Source organism: Erythrolamprus reginae, chromosome 4 (genome assembly GCF_031021105.1).
Source record: "Erythrolamprus reginae isolate rEryReg1 chromosome 4, rEryReg1.hap1, whole genome shotgun sequence".
NCBI classification, from domain to species: domain Eukaryota; kingdom Metazoa; phylum Chordata; class Lepidosauria; order Squamata; family Dipsadidae; genus Erythrolamprus; species Erythrolamprus reginae.
In genome coordinates, this window is record NC_091953.1 from 15,249,183 (window position 1) to 15,268,451 (window position 19,269).

The window sequence follows — 19,269 nt, forward strand, 5'->3', positions numbered from 1 at the left end:
TTCTGTTACCTGTGTTTTTCTTGAATTTTATAAAACTGCCTTTGACTTTTACCAGTGCGTCTGGCTTCTCTTTTTGGGTTGGTATTGGCTTCTGGAGTGACCCAGACAGAACACATTTCAGAATAAACAAGGTGGGGGTAGTATTCAGAGATTCTTGTCTGATAATATGCCACCAAATACACCCACGTATCTTTAAAGCATAAAAGAAAAAAATGGAGAGAAGCTAAAAGAGAACTCTGAGCGTAATATAAATTAAATCCGCATGAAATAACATTTCATCTCCAAATAGTATTTACATATTTATTTGAGCATAGTTAAATTGCAAAACCTGCACTGCAGCATTTGAACAAAATTTTGAATCTCTTAGATATTTTATCATGAATCTGAAAAAGCAGATCTGAATAGAAAAGTTTAATGATTAGAGATAAATTCTAGATCATATCTTTTAATCTTTTTTTTCTTCGCAGTTCCTGAACACATAGGGGGTGACCTAGAATCTGCAACCGCAATTGAACTGAATCCATGGGTAGAGTATGAATTTAGAGTTGTAGCAACTAACAAAATTGGAACAGGAGATCCAAGTACACCATCTAAAGTGATCCGAACCAAAGAAGCAGGTAAGATCATCTTCTAGATATGACAATTTTAAAATGATGGAGAATTTGGAAGTACCATATTTTTCAGAGTATAAGATGCATCTTAGTTTTTGTTGTGGTTGGCTCTGGCCCAGCTCCTGCCCCAGGGAATGTGGAGGTGGATGCAGGGGAAACTTCAACATGTCATAGGCCTGCTTTATTGCCAACAGAGTCAGGTAGTTCAGTTTCCTCGGACGAAGAAGAAGGTGGGAGTGACTTGGAAAAGGGGGGCTTGGTACACAGCCCAGGAAGTCAATTTCCATTATCTTCGGTTGATTCAGATGCGGAAGTCTTGGACCCACGCAGGCACAGAGTTATGCGTAGAAGAGACCAATTGAGGGCATATTACAGGAGATAAGAGAGGCCACCTGTGTTTGGGTGGGGCTCCAGTAATTAGTGCTGCTGATATAAATAGCAGCGTGTGGGTTTGGCCATTGTGGAAGATTATCTGATCGTTGTGCTTCAGGACTGCCTTGCTGACTCCGGACTTTGTTGATTTTTCACGACTTTGAAACCAAAGCAGAGCAAAGTGTGTGTGTGTGTGTGTTTAACTTCATGGAAGAAAAAGGGCTGTGACGTTTCTTCACATCTGCAAGCTAAGTACTTAAGGACTGATTAAGGGACTTGTACAAACTACCAGGTTGTTTTGGGTCGAGTGCTCCTTGCAATACAAAAAGAGTGCTTAGTTTATTTTGATTTTTGTGATAAAGAACATTGTTTTGAATTTTCAAACGTGTGTGTGTCTGAAATTTGTACCCTTGAATTTTTGGGAGGCTCCTACCAGAGAGCCCGGCAGAACAGTTTTGGCGGACGAAAATAGGGGAAAATCTACCTACCAATAGTGTCCTTAGTCTGTTCAGCTTCAACACATTATTTTATCCCCTAGTTAGGGCTGAAAAAGCCTTTTTCAGAGGGAGTAGGAATAAAAACAAGCCTGCAAAAACTTAGGACTGGAAAAAACTACTTTGGAGGGAGTAGAAAGCTTGGGAAGATCGTTAGTACCTAGTTAGGCTGGATAAAAAGCTTTAAAACAGCTACATTTGGAGTATAAGACACACCCAAATTTTCAGTCTCTTTTAGGGAGGAAAAAAGTGCATCTTATATTCTGAAAAATACGGTACCTTAAAGCGTAACAATCACTGTGATACCAGGTTTTATGCAAACCTCAGATAGAAGGTCAAATATTATTTGTGGTTGTTTGTACAATCTAAGGGAGCAATGATCATCCTTTCACTGGCATTTGGATGAACCGTACCTTTTTTTAATTCACTGAACCTCTGATTTCTTGTTTTTCTTTTGTTTTAAACACCCTCCACCTAAAACACCTTTCTGTTTGAAACAGACAGGAAACATCTTTTCCACTTGGATTACCACTTAAACATTCTGTGGTTTTCGTGTATCTTTATTCTTCATGTCATTTATCTTCATGATGAGCCTTGGTGACACAGTGGTTAGAGTGCAGTACTGCAGGCTACTTCTGCTGCCTGCCGACTGCCTGCAATTTGGCAGTTCAAATCTCACCAGGCTCAAGGTTGACTCCGGTAGTATGTTTCACTTACCTTCACTACGGATTCGAAACTGTGAATGCGCTTGTGCTTCTGCACATGTGCAGAACATTCTTTCATGCGCAGATTGTCCGTGATGACGTCCGGGCAGGTGGGCGGAGTCTCCTACCGAGGCCACTGCTGGTTCACCTAAACCAGAGTGAACCTGTAATTAGATTAGATTAGATTAGATTTATTGGATTTATATGCCGCCCCTCTCCGCAAACTCGGGGCGGCTCACAACAAAGTAAAAACAATACATAATAACAAATCCAATACCCACCAATCCAATTACAATGTTAAGCTAAAAATTCATAAAAAACAACCCCAGAATATTAAAAAACAAGCACACAATCAATCTAACACCAAAACAACATGGGCAAGGGGGAGATGTTTCAGTTCCCCCATGCCTGACGGCAGAGGTGGGTTTTAAGGAGTTTGCAAAAGGCAAGGAGGGTGGGGGCAATCCTAATCTCAGGGGGGAGCTGGTTCCAGAGGGTCAGAGCTGCCACAGAGAAGGCTCTTCCCCTGGGTCCCGCCAGACGACCATTGTTTAGTCGACGGGACCCGGAGAAGGCCAACTCTGTGGGACCGAACCGGTCACTGGGATTCGTGCGGCAATAACCCACCACTGGTCGACTCAGCATTCCATCCCTCTGAGATGGGTAAAATGAGGAGTCAGATTGTTGGGGGTAATATGCTGACTCTGTAAATGGCTTAGAGAGGTATATAAAGCACTGTGAAGCAGTATATAAATCTAAGTGGTATTGCTATTCCTATAGAATTATATTTATTATTTATTTTATTGGACTTTTATGCCACCCATCTCCAAGGACTCGGGGCGGCTCACACCATATAATAAACAATATACACTATCTTAAAACCAATTAATTAATTTAAAGTCTAAAAACCCATATATTTCTATGTTTCTATTTAGGTTATGAAGTCTGCGTTTGTTCAGTCCAAAGATCCAAATTAAATCATGTTCAGCAGACGAAACCATGAGTTTTTGGTTTTAGACACAAAATACTTTTACTCCCGGTACAGTATTAGATATCTTTTTCCTAACATTCAATTTGAATCTGTCTTCCTATATCTTAAGTCCATTATTCCATGTCCTGGAATGATAGAGAAACAAACTTAACCTTATCCTGTCCGATGTCCTTTCAAGTAGTATCATACCTAATCATCTCTTCTGGTTCCCTTAATCCAGCGGTCCCCAAACTACGGCCCGCGGGCCGAATGCCCACTGAGGCCATTTATCCGGCCCGCGTGTGAGTGACAGGAGCACATCTAATTTTCCATGAATAAAATGCGGTATTTTGTTAGTAACTAATATAAATCATCAAAAAAGTTGCAAAAGGTTTTTTTTTCTAATTTTGTCATCCAGTTACATTCATTTTCTTTTAATTAAATTCCCTCCTCAAAAAAGTACAACACCAATTATATTTCTAACTTATTAACCATTATGCCAAAGTGCTTCCTTCTTTCTTTATACAATTTTCTATAAGCCAAGAAAACCTTGTACAGTGATCCTTCGAGTACCACGAGGGTTACGTTCCAAGACCCCTCGCGATACTCGATTTTTCGCGATATAGTGGTGCGGAAGTAAAAACACCATCTGCGCATGTGCGCCCTTTTTCCATGGCCGCGCATGCGCAGATGGTGGAGTTTGCGTGGGCGGCGGGGAAGACCCAGGGAAGGTTTCTTCGGCCGCCCAGCAGCTGATCTGCTCGCCAGCGCCGCAGCAGCGAGGAGCCGAAGATCGGGGTTTCCCCTTTGCGTGGGTGGCGGGGAAGACCCAGGGAAGGTTTCTTCGGCCGCCCAACAGCTGATCTGCTCGGCAGCGCCGCAGCAGCGAGGAGTCGAAGATCGGGGTTTCCCCGCCGCTTGACAGCAAGAGGGGGAGAGATAGAGAAAGAGAGAGAAGGAAAGAAAGAGATGTGAGAGGGAGGAAGAGAGTGTGAGAGAGGAAGAAGCAAGAAAGAGAAAGAGAGAGAGAAAGAAAGATGAGAAAGGAAGAGAGTGACGTCATCGGGTGGGAAAAATCACAATATAGCATTTCACGAAAATCGAGATCGCGAAAATCGAGGGATCGCTGTATAGCCAATCAGATGTTAACAAAAGAAAATTAAATACAAAACATAAACATATATGAATTTCAGACTTCTTCCCCCACTCTAAATAGTACGTTCCCATTTTGTTTTTTACTTTAAAATAAGGTATGTGTAGTGTGCATAGGGATTTGTTCATAGGGTTTTTTTATAGTCCGGCCCTCCAAGAGTCCGAGGGACAGTGAACTGGCCCCCTGTGTAAAAAGTTTTGGAACCCCTGCTTTAATCTCTCATCATGGGGCTTATTTTCTATTCCCCTGTTCACCATTATGATCCTTGTCTGAATCTATTTGTCGGAATGCTTCTATAAATGCTTTTCCACATTAATGTAGGCGGAATGGATCGTTCTCCAGATGGACTTGAAAAGCATTATGGAACTCTTCCAAAAGCTGATTCTGATATTAGTGACCCCTCAGTAATATTGTATTACTTTAGTTGTTTTTTTTCAATGCCTTCTTTTGCTCCTAGTCAGGTTTGCCACCTGGCATATTAAAATGTAATATTATCCTGTGACTTAATAACAAGATTTTAATCATCAATGGCTGGGTTTATTGATATGCCATATAAAAACATCACAAAATGTCTCATTGTGTTTATTTATTTATTTATTTTATTTATTGGATTTGTATGCCACCCCTCTCCGTGGACTCAGGATGGCTAACAGCAGTGATAAAACAACATGTGACAATCCAATAGTAAAACAATTAAAAACCCTTATTATAAAACCAAACATACATACAAAACATACCATGCATAAATTGTAAAGGCCTAAGGGGGAAAGAATCTCAATTCCCCCATGCCTGATGGCAGAGGTGAGTTTTAAGCAGCTTACGAAAGGCGAGGAGGGTGGGGGCAATTCTAATCTCTGGGGGGGAGTTGGTTCCAGAGGGCCGGGGCTGCCACAGAGAAGGCTCTTCCCCTGGGTCCCGCCAAACGACATTGTTTAGTTGCTGGGACCCGGAGAAGGCCCACTCTGTGGGACCTAACTGGTCGCTGGGATTCGTACAGCAGAAGGCGGTCCCTGAGATAATCTGGTCCGGTGCCATGAAGGGCTTTATAGGTCATAACCAACACTTTGAATTGTGACCGGAAACTGATCGGCAACCAATGCAGACTGCGGAGTGTTGGTGTGACATGGGCATATTTGGGGAAGCCCATGATTGCTCTCGCAGCTGCATTCTGCACGATCTGAAGTTTCTGAACACTTTTCAAAGGTAGCCCCATGTAGTGAGCATTACAGTAGTCAAGCCTCAAGGTTTAGATGTTTCCTGATCTGAAAAACGCTCCAAACCTGTAGTATTCTTCACAGTTACATTGTTTTTTAAAAGCACATTATTTCATGGCTGGTCCATTTAATTCATAATTTTACTCTTGCATTCTTTATCACAAGCCACAATGGTGCACTATTTAGAGTGCAGTACTGCAAGCTGCCTGAAATTTGGCAGTTCAAATCTCATCAGGCTCAAGGGTGACTCGTCCTTCCATCCTTCTGATGTGGATAAAATGAGGACCCAAATTGTTGGGGGCAGTATGCTGACTCTGTAGACTGTTTAGAGAGGGCTGTAAAGTGGTATATAAGTCTAAGTGCTATTGCTATGTTGCTTTTGTAATTTGGACTCAGAATCTTTATAGAGGTTTAAAAACATGCATATGTACAATATCTAAACTATTCTATTTTCTCAGTACCTCTGTGAGGTAGGTTAATGATGTGACAAGTACTAAATATATTACAGTGTTCCCTCGATTTTCGTGGGTTCGAACTTCGCGGAACGTCTATACCACGGTTTTTCAAAAATATTAATTAAAAAATACTTCACAGTTTTCCCCCCTATACCACGGTTTTTCCTGCCTGATGATGTCATATGTCATTGCCAAACTTTCGTCTGCCTTTAAAAAACATTTTTTTAATAAACTTTAATAAATAAACATGGTGAGTAATAATCTAAATGGTTGCTAAGGGAATGGGAAATTGTAATTTAGGGGTTTAAAGTGTTAAGGGAAGGCTTGGGATACTGATCATAGCCAAAAATAGTGTATTTACTTCCGCATCTCTACTTCATGGAAATTCGACTTTCGCGGGTGGTCTTGGAACGCATCCCCCGCAAAAATCGAGGGAACACTGTATAACTTCTCAATATTTTTTTAATGAAAGAAATCCATTTTACTAAAACAAGTATGTAATTTTGAAATTAACAGCATTTTTATTTTTTATTTTTTTAAATAAATTTTTTATTATACAAGAATTAAAAAGAGCAGACATATAGTATTGTACATGTTATATCTTTCACAGTACAATTATTGTTTGTCAAAGTATTGTACTTGCATTCTAAGATATATACATTAGATGTTCTCAATATCATTCCAAAATATAAACTAAGATCAAATCAATCTGACTTTAGATTAACTGAATGATAGAACAAATACTTCATAACTGCTGATGCCATAAGCTGTATTATGATATCATAAAAGAAGAACTGTGTGGCTAACAGTTCAACTGGGAGGGAGGGGGAACTACGGGAACTTCTCAATATTTTTATGGAAATGTCTGTAGAATCTGATCCAAGTGTTCACCAGAATAGGTGTCATGCCCACATCCGAGTCCAAATCAGAGATGGAAGAGGAACAGCTGACAGAATGTGGGAGAATGGCTCCATTTGCTGTGGAGGAAACTGGGGAAGGGCAAAGTCAAGCTGGGGAGAATGGGGGAGAGGTAGAACAAAAGAGAGGGGTTCAGATGAAGGCCAAGGCTCACTCTGTCCTCATCCTAGGGCATGCAGGAAGGAATGCAGAAGAGAGTAAGGTGGGCTGCGTGGCTTACAAGGAAGGAAAGGGCTCTGATTTCCTTTGCAAGGCACACCTGGGGATGGAGTTTAAAGGAGAGGCAGGCTATTTTCCAAGGCACCAGAAGGCCAGACATGGAATAATGGAGAAAAACTGACCAAGGAGAGATTCAATTTGGAAATAAGGAGAAACGTTCTGACATTGAGAGCGGTCAACCAGTGGAACAGCATGCCTACGAAGGTTGTGAGAGCTCCAAGACTTGAGACTTTCAAGAGGAGATTGGACTGCCATTTGTCTGGAATGGTGTAGGATTCCTGATTGAGCAAATGGGGGGGACTAGGTGACCTTCCATCTCTAGTAGTAAACTAACCTAATCTATTGTCACTGCCCATGCAAGCCAGAGCAAGTAGAAGATAACAGCGTTACTTTCTGGAACTACTGAAATAGGACTATCACTGTAGTTGTGGTATTATATAATCAGCTGTACAAGCCAGAAAGCTGATAAAATAATCTATGTATTAAAAAAAACAGTCCACATAATTTACATGCTTGAATTGACAACTGGAAGTTTCTATTTATCTTGCAAATAACATAAAGTAAGTATAATAAGCTCGTCAGCAGGACTGTTCATTTGTTCTTTAATTTAAAAAAAGAAGGAACTGCAGTAGAAAACTAAGGTAGGCAGTAAACTATAATGAATTTTAATGAATCCATGGTTTCATAAGGGGAGAATGGCATTGACCCTAATTTTTGTTGGCAATTTGACTACAAAAAAACCCAACAACAAACCAACCAACTTGTATTCGTTTTTACCCCTCAGTTGGCAGACAGACATGCTGTAAAGGCTCTAAATACATAATTGCTGTAGATCTTAATGTGTGTTTTGGAGCATGGTAGCTTATAGTCTATAGAAATGACAATAAATTGAGTCATTAGATTTGTTGAAATCCATTGAAGTAAGTGGCAGATTTGTGAAGTTTGTCTTTGAACGTATTTCTTGATGACCGCTTGGCTAACCATTGTTTAGGTTTAAGGTCAGATTCATTTTTAGGCTAGCTTTTTAAGTATCCAGATTGATGGATTCTTAATCTTTTTAGGGTTTTTTTTTCTTTTTTTAAAAAAAACAAGGACAGTAAATGAATGCCTTTTTAACTTTCACTGGTTATTGTTGTTCTGAGAATAATTGTAAGCCATTTCAAAACTGGCTTTTTCTGTTTTGTGACAAAATTGTGTCATTCTCATGTATTTTTGGAAAAGCTTCACTCATACATGGAATTCTTGGTGAATTCATCAGGTTGGTGTGACCTAGCATCTTAAAATGGCTTGAATCCTTGGTTGTATAAACAGAGAGGCATAGAATCAAAATCGTGTGAAGTATTAGTACTAAAGTATAAATAGTCCCTATTTTAAGCATAGGCAGTTGTATACTATTTATTTATCTATCTATCTATCTATCTATCTATCTATCTATCTATCTATCTATCTATTTATTTATTTATTTAGTCCAATACACAATGAGGGTTTTAGTGGGTATATATCTATATACACATAGTAAAATACATGATGAAGGTTATAGAGGAGATACTCATAGTAAAATATATCTAAGAAATAATAGAAAAGAAGATATAGTAATAGAACATATCAATGAAAGAATAGAAGAAGAGATATAGGAATAGAAGAAAGGTATAGGAGATATAGGAGAGCAATAGGACAGGGGACGGAAGGCACTTTAGTGCACTTGTACTCGCCTCTTACTGACCTCTTAGGAATCTGGATAGGTCAACCGTAGATAATCTAAGGGTACAGTGTTGGGGGTTTGGGGATGACACTATGGAGTCTGGTAATGAGTTCCACGCTTCGACAACTCGGTTACTGAAGTCATATTTTTTAAAGTCAAGTTTGGAGCGGTTAATATTAAGTTTAAATCTGTTGTGTGCTCTTGTGTTGTTGTGGTTGAAGCTGAAGTAGTTGCCGACAGGCAGGACGTTGCAGCATATGATCTAGTGGGCAATACTTAGATCTTGTTTAAGGCGTCTTAGTTCTAAACTTTCTAGGCCCAGGATTGAAAGTCTGGTCTCATAGGGTATTCTATTTTGAGTAGAGGAGTGAAGGGCTCTTCTGGTGAAGTATCTTTGGACATTTGCAAGAGTGTTAATGTCTGAGATGCAATATGGGTTCCAAACAGATGAGCTGTATTCGAGGATGGGTCTGGCAAAAGTTTTGTAAGCTCTGGTAAGTAGTGTGAGATTGCCGGAGCAGAAGCTACTTAGGATTAGGTTTACAACTCTTGAAGCCTTCTTGGCTATATTGTTGCAGTGGGCTTTGGCACTTAAATCTTTTGTTATTAGTATACCAAGGTCTTTAACCGAGTGGGGATTATCTGTGATAATTTGATTATTCAGTTCGTATTTGGAGTTCAGATTCTTCTTCCCAATGTGTAGGACAGAGCATTTGCTAGTTGAGATTTGGAGTTGCCATGTGTTAGACCACTCAGAAACAGCGTCAAGGTCTTTTTGGAGAGTAGTTGTGTTATTGGTGGTGTTGAAGAGTTTTACATCGTCGGCGAAGAGGACACAGTTGCTTGTGATGTAATCGCAAAGGTCATTGATGTAGAGAATGAAGAGCGTTGGTCCCAGTACTAAAACAGATAAAGAATGGTTGCTGGAATTGGGTATGTCAAATGAAAAGAAGGACTAGGAATGACATGCCAGAAATGTTCCAATATCTATGGGACTGCCATAAAGAAGAGTGGTGTAGGAAGGATTGTCAATCTATTCTCCAAAGCACCTGAAAGTAGGACAAAAAGCAGGGTGGAAATTAATCAAGGAGAAAACCAACTTAGAATTAAGAAGAAATTTCCTGGCAGATCAATAGAAACATAGAAGATTGACGGCAGAAAAAGACCTCATGATCCATCTAGTCTGCCCTTATACTATTTTCTGTATTTTATCTTAGGATGGAGAAGATGGATAAGGTCTCCGGGACCGCCTTCTGCTGCACGAATCCCAGAGACCGGTTAGGTCCCAGAGTTGGCCTTCTCCAGGTCCCGTCGACTAAACAATGTCGTTTGGCGGGACCCAGGGGAAGAGCCTTCTCTGTGACAGCCCCGACCCTCTGGAACCTGCTCCCCCCGGAGATTAGAACTGCCCCCACCCTTCTTGCCTTTCGTAAAGTTCTTAAGACCCATCTCTGCCGTCAGGCATGAGGGAACTGAGACATCTCCCCCGGGCCTATACAGTTTATACATGGTATGTTTGTGTGTATGTTTGCTTTTAATAATGGGTTTTTTAGTGTTTTTTAAATTATTAGATTTGTTCTTACATTGTCTTGGTTATTGTTGTGAGCCGCCCCGAGTCTACGGAGAGGGGCGGCATACAAATCTAATAAATAAATAAAATAAATGTTTATCCCAGGCATGTTTAAATTCAGTTACTGTGGATTTACCAACCACGTCTGCTGGAAGTTTGTTCCAAGGATCTACTACTCTTTCAGTAAAATAATATTTTCTGAAAGAGTAGTAGATCTTTGGAACAAACTTGGAACAAACAAATCAGTTGGACCACTTGCTTCCAGAAGTTGTGAATCCTCCAACACTGAAAGCTTTTTAAGAAGAGATTGGACACACATTTATCCAAAATGGTATAGGGTTTCCCGACACAGTAGAAGGTTAGACTAGAAGACCTCCAAGGTCCCTTACAACTCTGTCATTCTGTTATTCCGCTATTCTTGTCATTCTCCTAGTGATTCGTATTCACAGGTGTACCACTTGCAAAACAGGCAATATAGTACATGAATTTTAACACAGAAGGCATTCCATTGAAGCAGCTGGCCATTTGTAGCCTTGGGGCATGGCATCAATTACATTATCTATTCATGGAGAAGTAACATCCAGAATTGAGTAGGATCACAGTTTGCCCTGCTAATCATGCATGCACACCAGATTCCTTGAGCTAATAAGATGGTGACATTTATCAATACCAGCGTGTATCCAAGAATAAAGGAGGGCAAAGAGAAGGGCGGATTCAAAATTGGTTCCTCTGAAGAATAAAACAATGAATAATACAAATGCTTCAAAATAACATTTTTTAATCTGATCATAAAGTTACCATTTTTTCCACAGATTTTAATTAATAAACAGGGCTGTAAAGTCATATTGGTGTAAGCTAGTTGAACCGGGACTAAAGTCTTCCTTATCTCTCCATTTTGTGAAGACTACCACATTCATCTAAAAGTTAATTAACACTTATTTTAGAATCTACAGACACGCCACAGCTCAGTGATAGCACATATCTTTGTGTCAGAAACCAATCTATGGCATTCAGAATATAAATTTCTAGAAAATATCTATATACCAGGAGTGTAAAACTCAAGGCCCGGGGGCAGGGATGATTTGATCTGTGGAACGCTTAGATCTGGTCCATGAGGTAGCCCCAGAGGCAGCAAAGGACTGCCTGTAGTTCCTGTGCTAGTGAAAATGGAGCTCGGGAGGGCCATAGGTGGCCCGCCCAAGCTCTGTTTTCAGCAGTGATGGCTTCCTGCAGCCCTCTGCCAGCGAAAACGCATAATCCTCCCAAGCTCTGTTTTGACTGGCAGAGTGCTCAGTAGCCCACAAATGCCCCAATAGAAGTGACGTTGAGCTGGCCAGGTCAACCCTGGCCGTGCTCACCCATGATTAAGGCAGTGTCCCTTAATCATCTTGATTGCTCTTTTTTGCACCTTCTCCAGAGTTTCAATGTCTCTTTTGAAGTGTGGTGACCAGAACTGAATACAGTACTCCAGGTGTGGTCGGACCAGGGCGTAGTAGAGTGGTATTAAGACTTCCCTGGTCTTGGAGTGTATTCCCCTGTTGATGCAGCTTAGGATTGTGTTGGCTTTTTTAGCTGCTGCTGCACACTGTTGGCTCATGTTTAGTTGATTATCCACCATGACTCCGAGGTCTCTTTCGCAGTCGCTACTGCTAAGAAGGGTTTCTCCCAGGTTGTATGTGTTTCCAGGGTTTTTTCTGCCTAGGTGAAGGACTTTGCTCTTGTCGATGTTTGTTGGTATGGGCCCACTGTGTTAGTCTGTCTTGGTCTTCCTGTAATTTTATGACTGCTGACCTATTCTAGTAGGTTTCATCTGCTCAGTCCACCGGAATTTGTCTTCATATGCTCGGGAGAGACAAGTCCCTATCTTGCCGAAGGTCAGTGACCCATTGGCTACTCTCAGCCTGGTTTGGCCAGCCTGTCAAAGCTGTTGCCTGGGGTGTGGCCGCTGCGCATGCTACAGCTGTTAGGAGCCACAGGTGAGAGCTGAGTGACAGGTGGGGACCAAAGGAGAACAAACTGTCCCAAAAGCTGCCCTAAATGAGCTGCTGTAAAGGACATGACACCAGAGGTGCTGCCCCTCCCTCAGCAACCCATACACCCCAGTTTCGCCATGACTGGTATGGTTACTACATGTTGGCTGATTAAAAACAACAAGACAACTGCTTGATGGAGGCAAAGCAATAAAGAAATCTTTGCCTTTTGCAGATGTCATTCCACTTGCCAGCCTTCCTTATAAATCTCAGACCTATAAATCTCCTATAGCCAACTCTGTGGGACCTTATCAGCCGCTGGGATTCATGCGATAGAAGGAGGTTCCGGAGATATTCTGGTCCGATGCCATGAAGGGCTTTAAAGGTCATTACCAACACTTTGAATTGTGACCAGAAACCGATCGGCAGCCAGTGCAGGCCACAGAGTGTTGTAGAAACATGGGCGAATCTAGGAAGCCCCACGATAGCTCTCGCGGCCGCATTCTGCACGATCTGGAGTTTCCAAACACTTTTCAAAGGTAGCCCCATGTAGAGAGCATTGCAGTAGTCGAACCTTGAGGTGATAAGGGCATGAGCGACTGTGAGCAATGACTCCCTGTCCATATAGGGCCACAACTGGTGCACCAGGCGAACCTGGGCAAACGCCCTCCTCACCACAGCCGAAAGATGATGTTCCAATGTTAGCTGTGGATCGAGGAGGACACCCAAGTTGTGAACCCTCTCTGAGGGGGTCAATAATTCCCCCCCCCCAGGGTAATGGACAGACAGATGGAATTGTCCTTGGGAGGCAAAACCCACAGCCACTCTGTCTTGTCTGGATTGAGTTTGAGCTTGTTGACACCCATCCAGACCCCAACAGTCTCCAGGCACTGGCACATCACTTCCACTGCTTCGTTGACTGGACATGGGGTGGAGATGTACAACTGGGTATCATCCGCATATTGATGATACCTCACCCCATGCCCTTGGATGATCTCACCCAGGCTTTCTTATATTTTATGTTTGGTATGTATGTGTTGTATGTTTTTTAAATTGTTGGGGGTTTTTAATGTAATGTTATTATTAGATTTGTTCCATTGTTATACTGTTTTTGTTATTGTTGTGAGCCGCCCCGAGTCTTCGGAGAGGGGCGGCATACAAATCTAATAAATTGAATTGAATTGAATTCTCCCCTTTTCATTTTCTAAGCAAGTCTATAAAGGCATATTGTAAATAATGGGAGATAAAAGCTATCTACCCATTCTACTTTGCGGCATGCCAGCATCCCATTTAATGCCAACTTTTAATATGACTAATTCAATCCAATTTCATTTAATATAAAGTTAAATTAACTCAAGTCGCATTGGCAGGGAGCCTAATGAATTTCAATGGTGGTATCAGTTGATATCTGCGCTCTTTGAAACCTAGGTTCTGTCCTTGGAAAACAGCAGTCATGCAAGTGAGTAGGAAACATTGGATGCATTTTCAATAACCTGTGCTAAAAATTTCTCCTCCCATGGAGACAAAATTCCTAAATGGGCATCTGACGTATGAAATTACAGTGTTTAATTTTCCCTTTGTTTCTTGGATGTGTGAAATACACTGCAACAACTGTTTTAAAAGTGCTGACACACATTTTTATCGTTATTTCCAGTAAAGATAGGATATGAAATATGTTTCTAGAAGGCTTTGAACTTATGGGGTGTCCTTTGCTTAAGGTAAATGGATTTTCACTTAATGCTCTTTGGTTTTTCCAATGAATACTGATAAAAAAGAATTTAAAAAGAATTTAAGAAAAGAAACAGATGCTAGAATCAACTATAATGAAGTGCTAGGATGCTTATTTATTCTATTTACAACCATACAATAGAAAGCTTTCTCAAATACCCAACAAACTTAATTTTAAATTGCAATCTTACACTATAAAGGAATGAGACTTAATGTTACATAGTACTTAATGTTCTATATAAATAATGTCTTCATTCATATATTATTTCTAAGCCACAGTTCACTTAACTCTGGCTTATTGAATGAAGTGTAACTGGCTAAGGTCTCAAAACACATTAAGCCATAAGACTTAATTTATAAAACAAATGGCAGAGTTCAAAGTGAAATAAACACATTGTGGCTTGGCTTACAAACAGAGGATTAATGAGTTATGGGTAGGACATGTTTTTCACGCAGATACTTTCAAGGAGAATCTTGGCATCACCAGAGAAAGTTGAGAAAGATGCCCACACCGAATGCTGAATAGCTCCTGCCAATTAGAGTCAAGGCAGACCAATTCAAATGCTTTGCATCAACATGGCCCTCTGGAACCAACTCCTCCCAGAGATTAGAACGGCCCCCACCCTCCTTGTCTTTCGCAAATTACTTAAGACCCACCTTTGTCGCCAGGCATGGGGGAGTTAAGTTATCCTTTCCCCCTAGGCTATTACAAGTTATGCATGGTATGTTTGTTTGTGTGTATGTTTGGTTTTTTTATTAGAAGGGTTTTTTAGTTGTTTTTATTAATTGGATTGTTCATGTTGTTTTACCACTGTTGTTAGCCGCCCCGAGTCTGCAATAAATAATAATAAATAATAATAATAATAATATAAGGGTTATCTGGAAACTAAAGTTACAAGGCACATAGCTCTAGCGGGAAATATTCACGGGGGAAGTTGGTATTACTATCGTGTAGCAGGAAGCCAGCAGAAGAGAATGAGCAGTGCCAGTGGTCAGTAGCTCATTGACTGGCATTGTGGTGAAGGTTAGAGATGAGGGAATGAACACTGCTGCAATGGGTGCCCAAGATTTGTGCATGATGGGTGCCCAAGATTTTTCTTGCCAATTGCTAAATTTTGAATTTTTTGGCTGAAGGAGAATGGGTGTGGCGCCACTGCATTGATTGACGTTTGCTGTCTGGAGTATGGTGAGAACCCCAAGTTTCATCTCCTGTTGAGAAAAGCCTAACCAATCTCAAAATGGTTAAGCACTGACTGTCGATTTTGTGCACTTCAGTAAGCATCTTGGGCACCCATCGCAGCAGCGTTCATGCTCTTAGCACTCAGGAAGCGTATTACAGTGTGCATTTTGCACTTGGAGGGAAATGGTATGAGGATGTTCAACTCTAACCTTCATCACAACAGCAGTCAATGATCTACTGACCACTGGCACTGCTGGTTCTCTTCTGCTGGCTTCCCGCTACACGATAATAATACCAACTTCCCCCACAAACATTCCCTGTGAGAGCTACATGACTTGTAACTAGTGTTGGGCGAACCCAACGAAGTTCGGATTCAGGTTCGGCAACCGAATTTTTAAAGAAATTCGGGTCCGGCACCCGAACCCAAACCCGAACTTTTGCCGAACTTTTGAGTTCAGCGCTCGGGAAAGTGCCAGGAAGCGGCCGCCGCGCAGCTGTCACCTTCCGGAACAGTCGGGGCACTTCCCGGCGCTCTCCCGAACCCGAACTTTTGCCAAACCTCCAGGTTCTTCGGCATTTGGGAGACCGCCGAGAAGCACCCCGCCTGTCTCTGAAGGTGGCAGCTGGGCGGCGACACTTTCCAGAACAGCCTGGGAGCTGTTGGCTGATCAGGAAGCACAAAAGGAGGTGGGGAATCCCACAAGGGTATTCCAGGGGCGGAGCTTTGATGTCACTGAGATGTCTTTCCTGGAATCCCCATTTCAGCCGGCTAGGAAAGACGTCTCAGTGACATCAAAGCTCCACCCCTGGAATCTCCTTGTGGGATTCCCCACCTCCTTTTTTGCCTCCCAACTGGCCAACAGCTCCCCGGCTGTTCTGGAAAGCACCGCCACCCAGCTGTCACCTTCAGAAACAGCCAGGGTGCTTCTCAGCGGTCTCCCAAACGCCGAACCCAGAAGTTCGGCAAAAGTTTGGGTTCTGAAGAGCACCGGAAGCGCCCCAGCTATGTTGGAAAGTGACAGCTGGGCAGCAGCGCTTCCTGGCACTCTCCTAGACCCGAACCTGAGCCTAAATTTTGCAAAAATTCAGGTTCGGGTTCAGTATGCTGAACCACGCAAAGTTCGGTACGAACCCAAACTTTGCAGGTTCGGTTCGCCCAATACTACTTGTAACCTTACTTTCCAGATAAGCCTCATAATAGCAATGCTCAGATATGTTAGCAGTGTTCCACTATCTGAGGGGATATCACAAAGAAGAGGAGGTCAACCTATTCTCCAAAGCACCTGAAGGCAAGACAAGAAACAATAGATGGGGAAAGATTAACCAACTCAACCAACTTAGAAATAAGGAGAAATGTCCTGACAGTGAGAACAGTTAATCAATGGAACAGCTTTCCTCAGAAATTGTGGTGTTCCATCACTAGAGGCTTTTAAGAAAGAGATTGCATGGCCATTTGTTTGAAATTGTATAGGTCTCCTGCTTGAGGAGGAGACCTATACAATTGGACTAAAAGGCCTCCAAAGTTACTCCCAATTTTGGTATTCTCTTAAATGCTGTCATTTATGTCCCTAAGATTTCCTTCTATAAATACCAAAAATGGACATTACTATAAATAGCCCTCCAATTGGATGCAAAAAATATTTTATGTCATGAACGATTTTTTCTCCCTCAAATTCCCAGATGCTATTGAAAATAAAAAGCATGAAAATCCCAGAAACACTTTGCATCCAATGTATCTATAGACACTTCCATTCTTGGAGGCCTCCTGGAACATTCACATTTGATGCTGCATCTTTCTCTACTTGAGCAAACTTGTTGCTTCAGACACTCCATTGGAGGATAGGATTCATTGGTAGTGATGGGTGAACTCAACGGTGTTCGGGTTCGGCAAGTTCGGATGAACTTTACACAAAATTTGGCCGAACCCGAACCTGATCCCGAATGGGGAATCCCACCAAGAGATTGTGGGGGCGGAGCTTTGACGTCACGTATACTGGCAGGTTGCTAAGGATGCCAAGGTGATCACTTCCTGGATTCTATGGAAGGGAGGTCTTCACATAAAAATAAACATTGTTATTTTTACGATAAAGGACGCTGCAGCAGCACTGCAAGCAAAGGGCGGTCCTTTCACGTAAAAATAAACGTTGTTTTTACGTGAAGACCTCCCTTTGAAGAAGCTGGGGAATCCCTCCCACGAAGAGATTCCGGGGGCGGAGCCTTAACGTCACCAGCAGGTTGTTAAGGATGCCAAGGTGATCACTTTTATGGAATCCAGGAAGTGATCACCTTGGCGTCCTTAGCAACCTGCCGGTGATGTCAAAGCTCCGAATGCCGAACCCGACCCCAAACCTTGCCCAAAGTTTAAAAAAAAATTGGGTTCGTGTTCGGCATACCGAACAATGCAAAATTCGGTACAGACCCGAATTGTGCGGGTTCGGTTTGCCCATCACTATTCATTGGTGATTGATTGGTATCAGTAAATAGGATCTGAAAGAATCAAGCCTCTTACCCTTAGTATTGAAAAGTGGCAGCACATACAGGGAGATGAACTGGCCAAGAGTGCCTCTCACAGGCTGACCAATGCTGGTTCTTTACTGTTTTTTCCATAGTAATAATGCAGTTGTATTGGCAGTTCTGTGTTAGCAAAAACTTCAGAGGAGAAGGATTTAGGGGTAGTGATTTCTGACAGTCTCAAAATGGGTGAAGAGTGCAGTCAGGCGGTAGGGAAAGCAAGTAGGATGCTTGGCTGCATAGATAGAGGTATAACAAGCAGGAAGAGGGAGATTATGATCCCGCTATATAGAGTGCTGGTGAGACCACATTTGGAATACTGTGTTCAGTTCTGGAGACCTCACCTACAAAAAGATATTGACAAAATTGAACGGGTCCAAAGACGGGCTACAAGAATGGTGGAAGGTCTTAAACATAAAACGTATCAGGAAAGACTTAATGAACTCAATCTGTATAGTCTGGAGGACAGAAGGAAAAGGGGGGACATGATTGAAATATTTAAAGGTTTAAATAAGGTTCAGGAGGGAAGTGTTTTTAATAGGAAAGTGAACACAAGAACAAGGGGACACAATCTGAAGTTAGTTGGGGGAAAGATCAAAAGCAACGTGAGAAAATATTACTTTACTGAAAGAGTAGTAGATGCTTGGAACAAACTTCCAGCAGATGTGATTGATAAATCCACAGTCACTGAATTTAAACATGCCTGGGATAAACATATATCCATCCTAAGATAAAATACAGGAAATAGTATAAGGGCAGACTAGATGGATCATGAGGTCTTTTTCTGCCGTCAGTCTTCTATGTTTCTATGTTTCTATGTTTCTATGTTTCTATATTTCTATGTTTCTATGTTTCTATGTTTCTATGTTTCTATGTTGCCTTTTGCTTCCTGTTTCACTATCATTTCATTGCCTTTGCTACTTTCATTCTCTTTTTCCAGGACAAAGTTGTTCCGTTGTGCTGTCCTTCCTCTCTCGATCAACCTCACCTCTTATTTCAGAAAGCTTGTCTTATCTCAGACACGATGAAAGGCCACATTAACAATTAAAGACAAAAAGACCCCCGAGACATCCAATTGCCAAGGCAGGCTAAAGGACAGCAGGGTAAACAGCAGGAGGCCAAAGTGACCAAGGTCGCAAGGGTGCCCCTAGCAAAACGGCATCAAGGATACGTGTCTTCTGAGACAATGTCTTACTTGTCACAATATGGGATGAGATTAATGCTGTCAAGTTATTAAAGCTGCAGCTGGAGATGCAGGCAGAGAGAGGGAAAGAAAACAATATTTCAAATTCCAATGCATCAGAAAGGCCTGTTGTGTTTAATATCGCTACTGGAGCCAGTTTGATGAAGTGATTATAGGAGCTGAGCAGGCAGGAGTTATGCGCTGAGCTTTGGGTCACTGGCATGCATGCATGCGCCTCTTAGTGAGATTTTGCTTCTGCACATGCACAGGAAGTAAAATCTTGCAATAGGATGTGTGCATGCATGAGATTTCGGC

At 41.8% G+C, this 19,269-nt stretch overlaps 1 protein-coding gene across 1 annotated transcript in view; it reads left to right on the forward strand.

Annotated features, from left to right (window-relative positions):
* CNTN5 (contactin 5) overlaps positions 1-19,269 on the forward strand; it is a 439,109-nt gene that overhangs the window by 378,760 nt on the left and 41,080 nt on the right. The window contains exon 16 of the mRNA XM_070751525.1: positions 468-617. Coding sequence (XP_070607626.1) covers positions 468-617 — 150 coding nt within the window. The remainder of the gene's footprint in view (positions 1-467; positions 618-19,269) is intronic.